This window comes from Jatropha curcas, chromosome 1 (assembly GCF_041381405.1).
Source record: "Jatropha curcas cultivar XTBG-Jc1 chromosome 1, XTBG_Jcur_1.0, whole genome shotgun sequence".
Lineage (NCBI taxonomy): Eukaryota > Viridiplantae > Streptophyta > Magnoliopsida > Malpighiales > Euphorbiaceae > Jatropha > Jatropha curcas.
The window spans coordinates 8,308,763-8,320,771 of record NC_143151.1 but is presented as its reverse complement, the minus strand read 5'-3'; the positions used below and the strand labels follow the sequence as shown (position 1 = coordinate 8,320,771).

The following is a 12,009-nucleotide window of genomic DNA, read 5'->3' as shown; positions in this document are numbered from 1 at the left end:
GGACCTTTCATAAGAGAAATATTATTCTCTGGATGAATCTTGGTATTTCGCCAAATTTTATCAACTAAATTCAAAGATATGCTAAATGTGGGCGCTGCTTTTTTATACTTGTGCGTATTTAGATTACCTTGTTGCAATTCAGAAAAAAACATAGTGCTTATAGAGTTCTTTACATGATTTGATATATTTTTCTTTTTGTTTTTTCTTTTTGTTTTTTCTTTTATCATTGCCTGAAACAACATTTTCGATATGACTCATTTTAGGAACCACCACAATGCTTTCTTCTACAATAGATAAGGAGTTCAAACATGGTAGATGAAAAGTTGTACATATCTTGAATGGGCGAATTTAATGGAACTTCATTGAGATCAAATGAAAATAGATTACTCGTTATGTAAGAAATATTGTTCCCCTCTTTCTATTGCCCTTAGTTTGAAAAGCTTGTGAATGTAATTACATGTTCATGTTTTGTTCTAAATTTATATAAGTGCATATTGTAGAAGTTAAGGAAACAGTGAAAGTATCAAAGATTTTGGCTCCACATTTTCATTATATTTGCGCGCATTGAATTGAAATTGATTAAGACTTTAGAAAATGAGGGAAATTCAAAATTTCAAATGTGAAATGTTAATTTGGAAAAGTTTGAAAAAGAATAAATTAATGCCATTAGCTCACAATTTCCTCCATTTTTTGGCTGAAATCTTTTAATTAATGATTCTTTAGGAGTCTATCTACATGAGTTGGCTCTCTATCAATTAAAAAGCTTATTTAATTTTTTTTAGGGGTAAAATAAACATAAATAGAGAAAATTATTCAGTTAAACTACCATCTTAATCCCTATACAAATTCAGTTATCTTTATATAAAAAGAACAAGGGAGTAAAAAAAAAAGTCAAGCAACCTAAATTATTTTAGGTTAGTAGTTCTATTAGGACTAAAATTAATTTTGTACATGTTTATAAATAGATGAAAAAAAAAGTTATATATATTAATCAACTTTAAATTTATCTATGATTCTTTAATTTACATTTAACATTATTAATTTTAATAATTTGTATGATTCTTTAATTTACATTTAACATTATTAATTTTAATAATTTGTATATCGTTGTTACATTTAAAATTTGTTTTACAAATTTTATCACTTGTGATTAAATTTAATTCAAATATAACCAGTTTAATTAAATCTAAAACTGAATTATAATTAACTTTTACTTATATTAAATATAAAAAATGAATTTTATAATAAATTATATAAAATTTATTTATACCATATTGAATTATATTTTATATTTCATAGTACTTATGAATAAATTTTAATTTTAATTTTTTACATGTTTAAACAAGTAAGAAAATCATTATACATCGTACACTTCATAATCTTTAATTAAGTGGTTTTACTTAACAAAATAAGGGATAATTCTTGAACTTAAATTAAATATGTATGTGCACACACGGTCAGTTTAATTTAAAAGCAAACCAAAGTAAACTAATTTTGTAGGTATATAGAATCAAACTGATTCAATCAGTTTTGCAAGTTTTTTTTTTTTAGATTAGTACATTTTTAAGCCTTTTTTTTCTTGAATTTCATACAAAACCGAGATCAAATTCAAAAATAAAATTTTAGTTTATCCATGTAAACTAAAAGCTAAACTTTTTGTGAGAAAACCAACCCAAACCGGTTTAAATTTGAATTTCAAACAACAATGAATTTAAAAAAGGGCGTAGGCACTCCCTCTTAGGGAGACCTTAGACCAGAAACTTCCTAATGGAGACTGATCTTGATCATTAGACCTCTATATCACTAGAAACTTTGGCTAGTGGGGTCAATATATATATGTGTGTGTGTGTGTGTTACAATTGTCCTCGATGAGTTTTCATATTTTAAAAGCATTGAATAATCATTTAATTATATATACTATCAAATACATTCTTTTGATGTAAGTAACTAGGCAATAATTCATCAATTGGTTACCAATTATATTACGTAACCGATTTTTCACAATTTTTATTGAGAGAAATGTCATTTTCACACTTGCAGTTGCAACTGGCAAAGTTAGTGCTAATTTAATAAGCAAGTAGACTAGATGATAAATGAGATTTTTTTTTTTTTTTTTTTGGTCTCAAGCAACTTAGCAAGATCACTAACTCCTTTAACATCTAGAAAATCATCACTAGTTTGCACATCCATGATATAAGTTTCAAGTTAATTATCAAGAGTCATAAGTTCTATAGTAGAAAACTTCAATAGATGAAAAACAGCAAGGCAAATTAATTTCTCCTTATTGAAAGTTGAACATGTATCAGCAGAACTCATGCATGCAACACATAAAAGCAACTATGTATTACTTTCTATAATACAACTATTGAGTTCTTGAAGTTGTAAATCTAATACTGAATAAAATAATTCAACTTGATAATAATATATATGTGTAACTTTTGGAGCCTTGCATAATAATTTTTCTAGAATTACAAAAATGTCTTCTATTATTGGAATGATAATAGTTTGTTTTTCACAAAATGAAAAAACTTTAACTATCAAAGAATCTCAACCGTCATCTCTCCTTTGTTATGGTCTCTATTTTGAGATTTTAACTGGTGCCACTGCATTCATAATACCTTGATCATTTCTTTGTAATGCATTCATAATACCTTGATCATTTCTTTGTAATGCATTCACAATGCCTTTATATCATCCAAGAAGAAATTTCTAATTTAGGATATACGGTTTGTACATCAAATTTGATTTTAGGTGTAAGATACAATCCTTGAGGTCCCGAATCGATAAAATTAGAAAAAACTAAGTAATACTACAAATAATTTCAAATAAAATAAACTCTAAAATAACAATAAGAGTGCATTTGGGTAGCAATTTAAGGGGAAAATAAAATATTGAAGAAAAATAAAGAGAGAAGATATGAAAGGGTTTTCCATATATCTCTTGATATTTGGATATTTGAAGGAAAATGAGGTACTATGCTTATGAATGAGTTTAAAAGTATAGTAAGTGGAGGTAAAATTATAATTATAATTGTTTTGTGTTAATCTCACTGGCGGTCTCTGAATTTAGAGGGTACGCACTTAATTATGCACATACTTCAATTTGTAACTTAAAAATGCTCCAATTTTAATTTAGGGCTTGTTCAACAAAATTAGTTGTTTTAGTAGCTGTTAACTGTCTTAGTAGCTTTATTAGTTGTCTTAGTAGCAATTGATTGTTTAAATAGCATTTGATGAAATGTTAAAAGAGTAGCGTTTCATAATTTGCTTCCTCAAATACTAAATATTATTATAAACATTATATCGCCGATCAATATAAATGATAGAAGTGACCTTAGTCAAAAAGTAAAACATTATGTGAAAAGTTGTTGCCAAACAGGATCTTAAAAGACATTTTTGCCATTTTAATTGACTTTTGATCACTAGAATGCCATGTAGTCACGTGGATTTTTTTAGCTGACTCAAATTTTCACTAATTAAAAAAATTCTCTCTCCTCCAATTTGACTTGTTTACTTCAATTAAATTAACACAATAAAGAAAATTCTCTCTCTTTTTTTTTTTTATCTCTTCTTCTTTTTCTTGATGGTAACATAAGTTGGATTGTTCATAATAACGTCTAACCAAGTAATATTGTATATAATCTAACTATTTGATGGACTCATAATCTCCTTTCTGTTATGATTTAATATTTATAGATGTTATTATCTAAAAATATCTTCAAATTCATCCCACTACCTGTCAATTCCTCCACTCCAAGAAAAAACCTAATCCATTTATTTTCATTTAATCCTTTCCTTTCCATTTTTCTCTCATCCAAACACCCCAGAAAGAAAAATATCCAAAATCCATCATAATGTAATAAATTGATATCCTCCTACAACTTCCCATAAAATTCTCTTCCTTGCTTCCAATATCTATCTAAACCGCGTTGCTCCTTAATCGTAAGGCGTTGATTTCATCTGCCTTCATCTTTTTCATTCGCTACAAATTCAATCTCAATCTTACTCTTAAGGACTAGAATCTCTAACTGATTTTGATTCCTTTGATTTCCCTAGATCTATACCCTCAATCCAGTGGCAGAGACATATACAATTGAGGGGTGCACAAGCAGCCCTGATTTGAAAAATTTTTATAAGCAACTAATAATATATTTATAAAGTGAATCCTTTAAATTGTTATATTTATAATCTGTGAATCTCCTTAAAATATATTATAGATGAGTTTCCTCTTAACTAGAAGGTCCTAGCTCTGGCGCTACCTCAATCGAAACCCTTATCTACCATTCATATATCGATGAAAATAGTGAAGCCATCAATTTGTGTAAAGGGTTTGTGGCTTTGAAACTCAGAGAGAATGGAATCATGTAGAATTGAGGAGTTGGTAGTAGTTATCGAGATCGGAGATAGAGTGAAAGCGCATAAATATGCTCTAAATAAGATTCAATTTTATCATTTTTGTTGGAGCTAAGTCAATTTTTATTTGCAATATTTTTTTTAGTTAATTTTTTTTTTTATTAATTTGTTAAGACGAAGAATAAGAAGAGAAAGCTTGTACTTTTATTAAATGGGTTTAGGGTTGTTGAACTCCTGGAAGATCCCAATTGTTCATCTGCATCTTTTTTTTTTTTTAACTAATCTCAATTCTATATCTTTTCTCTCTCCAAAATCATACCAAAATTGGAGCTTTTCTAGAAATATACTTACCAAAGGATTGGTTCATTATTGTAACACCCTGCGCTCAGTCCTGTGAGACCCGACTGCGGATGCCACATTCGGTGTCGAAGACACTGTCTTAACTTAACATATAAATCATAAAATTAGATTATGAATTGAAAGTAATTGAGTATTCACAAGTTTAGCGAGTAATACTTTTCCAATAGATAATCATTTCATACAAAATCCCAAAATATATACATGATAGCATAAATACACAAAATCAAAAATTAAAGTAAGGTAAGTGTGTTTATAAACACTAACCTTAAAAATAAGCTTTAGCAAGCTTAAATTAAAGCTTTCTAAGCTCTAACTTTGCCTTTGTTCCATGGTAGAGGTTTCCCCAACCTTTGGCCTAAATAGCGAATCTTCAAATTTTTTGAAAATAATCATCACAAATCACTTCTCAAGCTTAATTCTCTAAGATTAATTATTTAAATCAAGTTTAATGGAGTGAAATTGAGTTGTTTGGCAAGTAGGAATTGAAGAAAAATAAGGAGAAGATGAAGAAGAAGTAAAGAGAAAGTTATTGCTCAATTGTTGAAGGTTGACTTATCTAGAGCAACAAAGCGCTTTTTAGTCCTTTACTATAATTGGGTGGTTAAGATTAAGTCAATGGTAATCTAATCTAATGGCTAAAATATTCTCCAATTAACTTCCTTCAAAATATTATTTATCTCCACAAAATTCTTAAATTTACTCCATAAAAATAATTCCTCAAATTTCCTTAATTAATAAAGCATCATAATTCACTATTCACTAATTATCTAAATTCTCCAAAAATATTAATTACTTACTTTCTACCCATAAAAATCATGCATACATACTTCAAAAATATTAAAGAAAATATAAAACATATATAGTAATTTTTCCGGACCAAAATAATACCGATTTTCGGACCGATAGTACTATTCACAGACCGGTGGTACTATTCATAGACCGGTAAATCACTATCTATCCATAGTTAATTATACTCAATATATTCCTTAGGTCTAAATAAAATATTATCTCCTCTCTACAGCACCCTTCATGACCCGATAAAATAATATTATTTTAAAATTCGAAAATTTTGGGGTGTTATAGTTATGGATATAGATTTGATAGGAGGAATGTGTTGATGAGTTTGGATATTGATTTTTCAAATGAAGGAGATGAAGGCGATTTCTCTATGAATTCTTATCTATGGAGGGATGAAGAGGGAAAGAGAGAGATAATAAAAAAAAAAAGAAGAAGAAGAAAAGGTAAGAGAGAAAATGCCAACATGGAGAAAAGTATTTTTTTTTTTTTTTTTTTTTTTTAGAGCAATGCTAAATGGCTTATGCTGAGCTTGGCACAATAAGAATTAACAAGAACCTGATTACAATGAATTTGAGTGGGAAATGGTGCACTATAGGAGGAAAAAAGAACAGTGAATTTATATTGATTAATAGTATTAAACCCATTACATTTGTTTATCCATCAAATTATCTTACCACCAAGCTACTTAACATTCTTATGTGAGAAATAAGTAAAAGATATATATACTAACAACTACAATAATTTATAAATGCTTATTAATGAATAAAATATTATTAGATAGTAAAATAATCTTATTCATAAGTAAAATTTTAATAAAATTACGTATATTAAATTATAATATCTTCTCCATTTGCCATTTCTTCTCGTCAAATAATTAAAACCCACACCAATAAATGAACAATGTTAGATGCAAGATGGTGAGAAACCGCGCTTAGGGTTGCTGTATGTGACGTGGAAAGATATAAAAGAAGGAAAAGAACTAATTATTAATTAAAAGACTATAATTATATTTCAATATTATATTAAGTGTATTAACAAAATATTATGAAAGGTATTAAATTTAATATTTTTTTATTAGAAAATATACTTAGTAAGTTATAATTAATTATGGTTTATGTAATCCTTAATCTATATACACTAGACTTCTAAGTATAAGTATACTAATATATATGATGATACTAATAAAATAAAAATAAAAAGACATTTAACTAAGGTCCAATTATAATTATATTTATAAGTTCATTAGTGATATTTTATATGAGTCATGTTCTAATTTACTAAAAGTCTATCTAGATTTTATATTCCACATGAGTCATATTTTAAATTGAGATCTAATTATAATTATTATTAGAAGTTTACTAGTGATGTCAATAAATAGCTTTACAAATTTTTAATTATAACATTATTAGCATTCTATTCAATTAATAACTTTTTTATTTTTCATAAATTTCATAATTGCCAAACTATAAAATATTCACTTAAATTACTAAAACATGACATGAATACTATATATATAATTTTGTTTAATATATTTTATGAAAAAAAAATTAAATTCAATTTATTAAGATATTATAATTTAATGTACGCAATTTTATTAAAATTTTACTTATGAATAAGATTATATTACTATTCAATAATATTTTATTCATTAATAAACGTTTATAAATTATTATTGTTGCAAGTATATATATCTTTTACTTATTTCTTATATAAGAATGTTAAGTAGCCTGGTGATAAGGTAATTTAATAGATAAACAAAGGTTAGGAGATCAATATTAATAATCAACATAAAATCATTGTTTTTTTTTCCCTCCTATAGTGCACCATTTACCGCCTAATAAATTCAAGAATAAGCCAAAATTCTTGTTGATTTTTGTTATGGCCAAACATCTTTATTGTTTTTTTATTGTAAAAAATTTGAGTTGAATAAAAAATCCACATGTTATGCCACATGGCATTCTGGTGATAAAAGTCAATCAAAACAAAGGTTTTTTTTACCATTACTACCAAATTGAAGTCGGATATTTTTTAAATTACAATTAAAGTCTATACACAATCAAGTGCGTACTCCTAAATTTAGAAATCACCAATAAAATTTATTGAATTATTTTTCTTTAACTTTCATCTCAAACTGAAGAGAAAATGACATATGAGTCCTGTAATTTATTTTATCTTCAGATTTTTGCTCCTACAATATTTTCTTCATTCCCAAACAAGTGAGTGAAAGAAACTTTATCATACTTTCCTTTTAATTTTCCTTCCTTTATATTTTTCGTCATTCTAAATATATTGTAAATCAAAATAAGGAAAAACTAATAATTAGTCCTTTGAATTTGACCTAATTCACTACTCAATCCCTTGTTTTAAAAAAGATTTTTTTTTTTTCTTTTCCTCGTACAATATAAACATCGAACCTAAAGCAAATATTATCCTTATTCAACTTAGATAGATAAAAAAAAAAAAAAGCACCTAAAAGATAAATCCAAATTAAATTGATTTTCTGAGATATTTCTACTTACTAATTAAATAAAATATCCAAAAATTAGTCCTTCAAATTACTAGAAATCAAATCTATCACCAAAGCCTTTTGTGGACAAAGAGGGAGAAGGAAATGGACAAAGATAGAGGGAAAAGGGAGTGTGAGAGAAGAAGACCTATCAACGCCAAAGCTTCATTGTCATTACTGCTCATCATCACTAGCCAACCTCCATCAATGAAACCTTAATTTGCTTATTGTAAATCAAAAAGAAGGTTGTTTGCTTGATTTGTCTTTGCATTCTCGCTTATTAAAAGAAAAATGGTGAAAAAAGTAATTGAGAGAAAGACACTGCAAATGACAATAAAGAAAGAGAAACCCAACAAAAATTGTCGTTAATTTAGTCATCATATTTTCTTTTCATTTTGGTTTTCATTCGACCGGTTTCCTAAATCTTGTTATATTTGAGAAAATATAATATTTCAAAATGCTTATCACATCTGTAATTTATGACCAATAATTATTGTTTTAATTCTTTAAAATTTAGTGTTTAGATATATTTAATGACAGATAATATAATTAATTTAATTTATTGTCTTGAGGGACATCAAATTTCAAATGTGATAAATATTTATTTAATTGTCTAAAATTTATTGGCCCGATTAATCCGACTTTACACCAAACAAGTCCAACACTCCCTCTTAAGTATTTAAAAAAACTCATACCCAGAACTCGAAACATCTAATTAAGAAAGAAGGAATCCAGTCATTCCATTTCACTCCCGATGGATAAGTATTTATATAAGTGATTAGGCGGGAAGCCCCACTTTTTCGTATGGAAGAATTAATCCACAGGAATTATTTGTAAGATTTACCAAAATAGAAAGACAGAAATAGTAAATTAGGTCCAAAATAGGAAGATGAAATAGTAAATTAGGTGAAAGCTCGGAAACTAAATGGTAGTTTTTGCTCAAAATAAAAATGGACGAAGAAGGTAAATATAATTTCTGAAAAACAGGCGTAGCCTATTAGCCTGTAGGATGATAAAGTCCATGGTAATTAAGCATGGCCACCGATTCATTTTGAACTGGGACTAAACCGAAATAGAACCGTATTATAGATGAATCAAAACCGGACTGAAACCGTCGGTTTAAAATTTTAAATCGAAATCAGCATTTCAAGGGTCAATTAAGATTCATATAAATGTTAAAATCTGAACCTGAACCGGCGATTTCGATCCGGTTCGATCCAAAAATTTTCTATTTTTATTTGTAAAATAATAATCACTTAACCTATTTTATATATCTCTAAAAATCTCGATACTATTTTACTACATGATATATTGTACTTAATATCTTTACTTTAAAAGTTAAAAATCAAAAAAATAAAATCTTAAAAAAAGAGAGATATTAATCTATACTAACATTGTTTTTAACTTTCTTTATCCTTTTAAATTGTTTATTAAATTTAAAATTATATTCTTTTAAATTATTTTTCAAAATTTTCTTATAATTTATTTAATTAATAATAATTAAACAAAATAAAATAATAATTTATTTGATTATTTTATAAAATTAATTAATTTTATTTTTATATGAATATAAACATTCTAAAATTTATTTAAAATAAAATTTATCAATATTTTTTAAATTTGTATTAATATTTTCAAAAGAAATATATAATATTAAAATTAATTTATATATATATCACCTAAAATCATGATCGAAACCATCAATTTATCTGAACCAAATCAAAACTGATCGAAATGGAAACTAAATTAGAACTGATGGTTCAAATGTCATCGCAGATTCTAACATTTTAAAAATTTTAATCCGTGGGCCATGCCTCATGGTAATAAATTTAAATTACCGAGCCCCAGCCCCACCAATCACAAACATAACAGCAAATATTAATATATTTTAAAAGAAAAAAAAAAAAGAATTAGAATCATCGGTGAATTTACATACACCACATAATTATATTCCAACAACCAACCCACCGCCGGCCGGCCGGCCGGACAAGATCAAACCCCTAAATCCCAAATCATACAGCAAACATAAAATCAACCTTTCTTTTCGTCTAAAACTCATATTTTTTCAAGTTTCTCTGCCTTGACAAGAGGATTGGCCTTAGCAATCTGCTCCTTGCCCATAGCCTTGAAATCAAAGGTACAATTATGCCGTTCCGGATACCTGTGCGTCCCGCAAAACATCATCTCGCACCTGCACTTAAATCCCGTGAGCCCCACGCGCTTCCTGCACGTCGAGCACCTGTTTGGCCGCACGACCGGTGTCTCGTCCTTATCTTCCACCGCCGCCGCTGATGGCTGATTACTGCTTACTTCAGGCAGATCGACGGTCACCGGAGACGAAATAGAAATAAAAGCAGAAGCAGTCGATGATGCGGAAGAAGACGATGACGGCGATGAGGCGGAGGTTAGGGTTTGGTTCCAGACAAGCTTGGCGTTAGAGGACTGCTGCTCTTTGAGCTGAAGATCGCGATAACATTTGGAGCAAAGATTTTGAGTCGCCGGACTTCCAAAGAATCCGCAGTTGTTTACGCAGAGACGAGGTGCTTGGCATCTGTGCTCCTCCGCCATTTCTCTTCCTTCAATTCCTTTCAAATCTAACAAGCCCCACACAGATCAAAAAAGTCAGCTTCAAACAAAGGGATATTCGACTCAAATCCAACCAAAACACCCAGAAATCACAACATTAGCTTTAAAACAAAGATTTAAAATTTAATTCCATTCATCACATAAGAGATGTTTTCCACAGGTTCAAAAGGGAAATTTTTTTTTTCCTTGAAGAAATCACAAAATTATCTTAAAAACAAAAAATTTTAATTATTTTTACCTGATTTGAGATGCGCTGATCAAGAGGATTTGATTTTCAGAAATGGAGAAATGAAATTTGAATGATGATTGTGTGTGTTGTAAAGGAAAGAGAAAAATAAAGAGGATGGAGAAGGAAAAGGAAAGCGAAAGAAAAGAGGGAAGGAAATCAAAAGAAAAGAAAGGAATCTATGGATTTTTAAATTATTAGAGATGGAGAAGGAAAGGAAAGGAAAATTGAGACAAAAATGGAATCAAAATTGGTGGAAAATTGTATATATAAACCCAAAAAGTAAAGAAACAATAAATAATGAGAGAGAGAGAAGGCAAGGAGGATTCTTGGCTGGCTAGGTGTTAATTACAGAGCCTGAAGATTCCACCCACCTTCTCTCTTTTTTGTTTTTTCTTTTTTAATTTTCTTTTCTTTTCTACCAAACAAATGATGTTTCTCCCTGTAATTAACGCGTTAAATAAAACAATTTCCTTTAAAAAATGAAAAACTTCTGGAAGCCGTTTAAGCTACGTCAAAGGTTAAAAACAACAGACGCCACTTTGGAATATAAAAAAATTAGTGGAAGTGACTGTACGGTTTCTGATCAATGGACTTGCTTTGTTGGGGCGCTTCTATTGGATTAGGCGTTGTGGTGTTCTTCGCTTGATCTTGACCCTTCAACCTTTTTCAGCCATTGTAAAATTTTTTTTTGTTCTTTTACTAAAAATAATAGGTCGGTTATTTATTCTCTCGTTCTCCCCGTGTTATTAGATTAAAGTTTTCCTAATTTTTCCGTATTAAATGATGCATATAATTGTAAAATTATATTAAATTAATATTTTTATTTTATATTTTTACTTTTTTTTAATGTCCACTATTATAATTAATAGGTGTCTATAGATAATTATGTAACCAATGATCAAAAATGGAAAAAGAAATACAAGACTTTCTTCTTATAGTGTTTTTTTTTTATAATGAAAATGCATTAATTCATATTATAAAAAGAAGAAATATAGTCAATTTAAAAAAAAAAAAAAAAAAGAAGAAATGCAATTTAGGATTATATTACGAAATCGGAGGTGATCATAATAATATGATGACTTATCATATTAAATTGCCTCTTAACCCATCTGAGAGAGATATCAATCCTAGGATTTAAGTCAGTCTTACAATCCATTATAATAATTCAAATTTCTGAT

At 28.1% G+C, this 12,009-nt stretch overlaps 1 protein-coding gene across 1 annotated transcript; it reads right to left on the bottom strand.

Annotated features, from left to right (window-relative positions):
- Positions 1-9,882: 9,882 nt before the first annotated feature.
- Positions 9,883-10,981, bottom strand: LOC105634552 (A20/AN1-like zinc finger family protein). The gene is made up of 2 exons (XM_012217417.4): positions 10,841-10,981; positions 9,883-10,610 (listed from the first exon to the last, which is right to left on the bottom strand). The coding sequence occupies exon 2, from the start codon at positions 10,582-10,584 to the stop codon at positions 10,072-10,074; it is 513 nt and encodes a 170-aa protein (XP_012072807.1). The 5' UTR covers positions 10,585-10,610; positions 10,841-10,981; the 3' UTR covers positions 9,883-10,071.
- Positions 10,982-12,009: the final 1,028 nt, after the last annotated feature.

Excerpts from the sequence above, each read along its gene's own strand:
- LOC105634552 (XM_012217417.4), bottom strand. The coding sequence starts at position 10,584 with ATGGCGGAGGAGCACAGATGCCAAGCACCTCGTCTCTGCGTAAACAAC.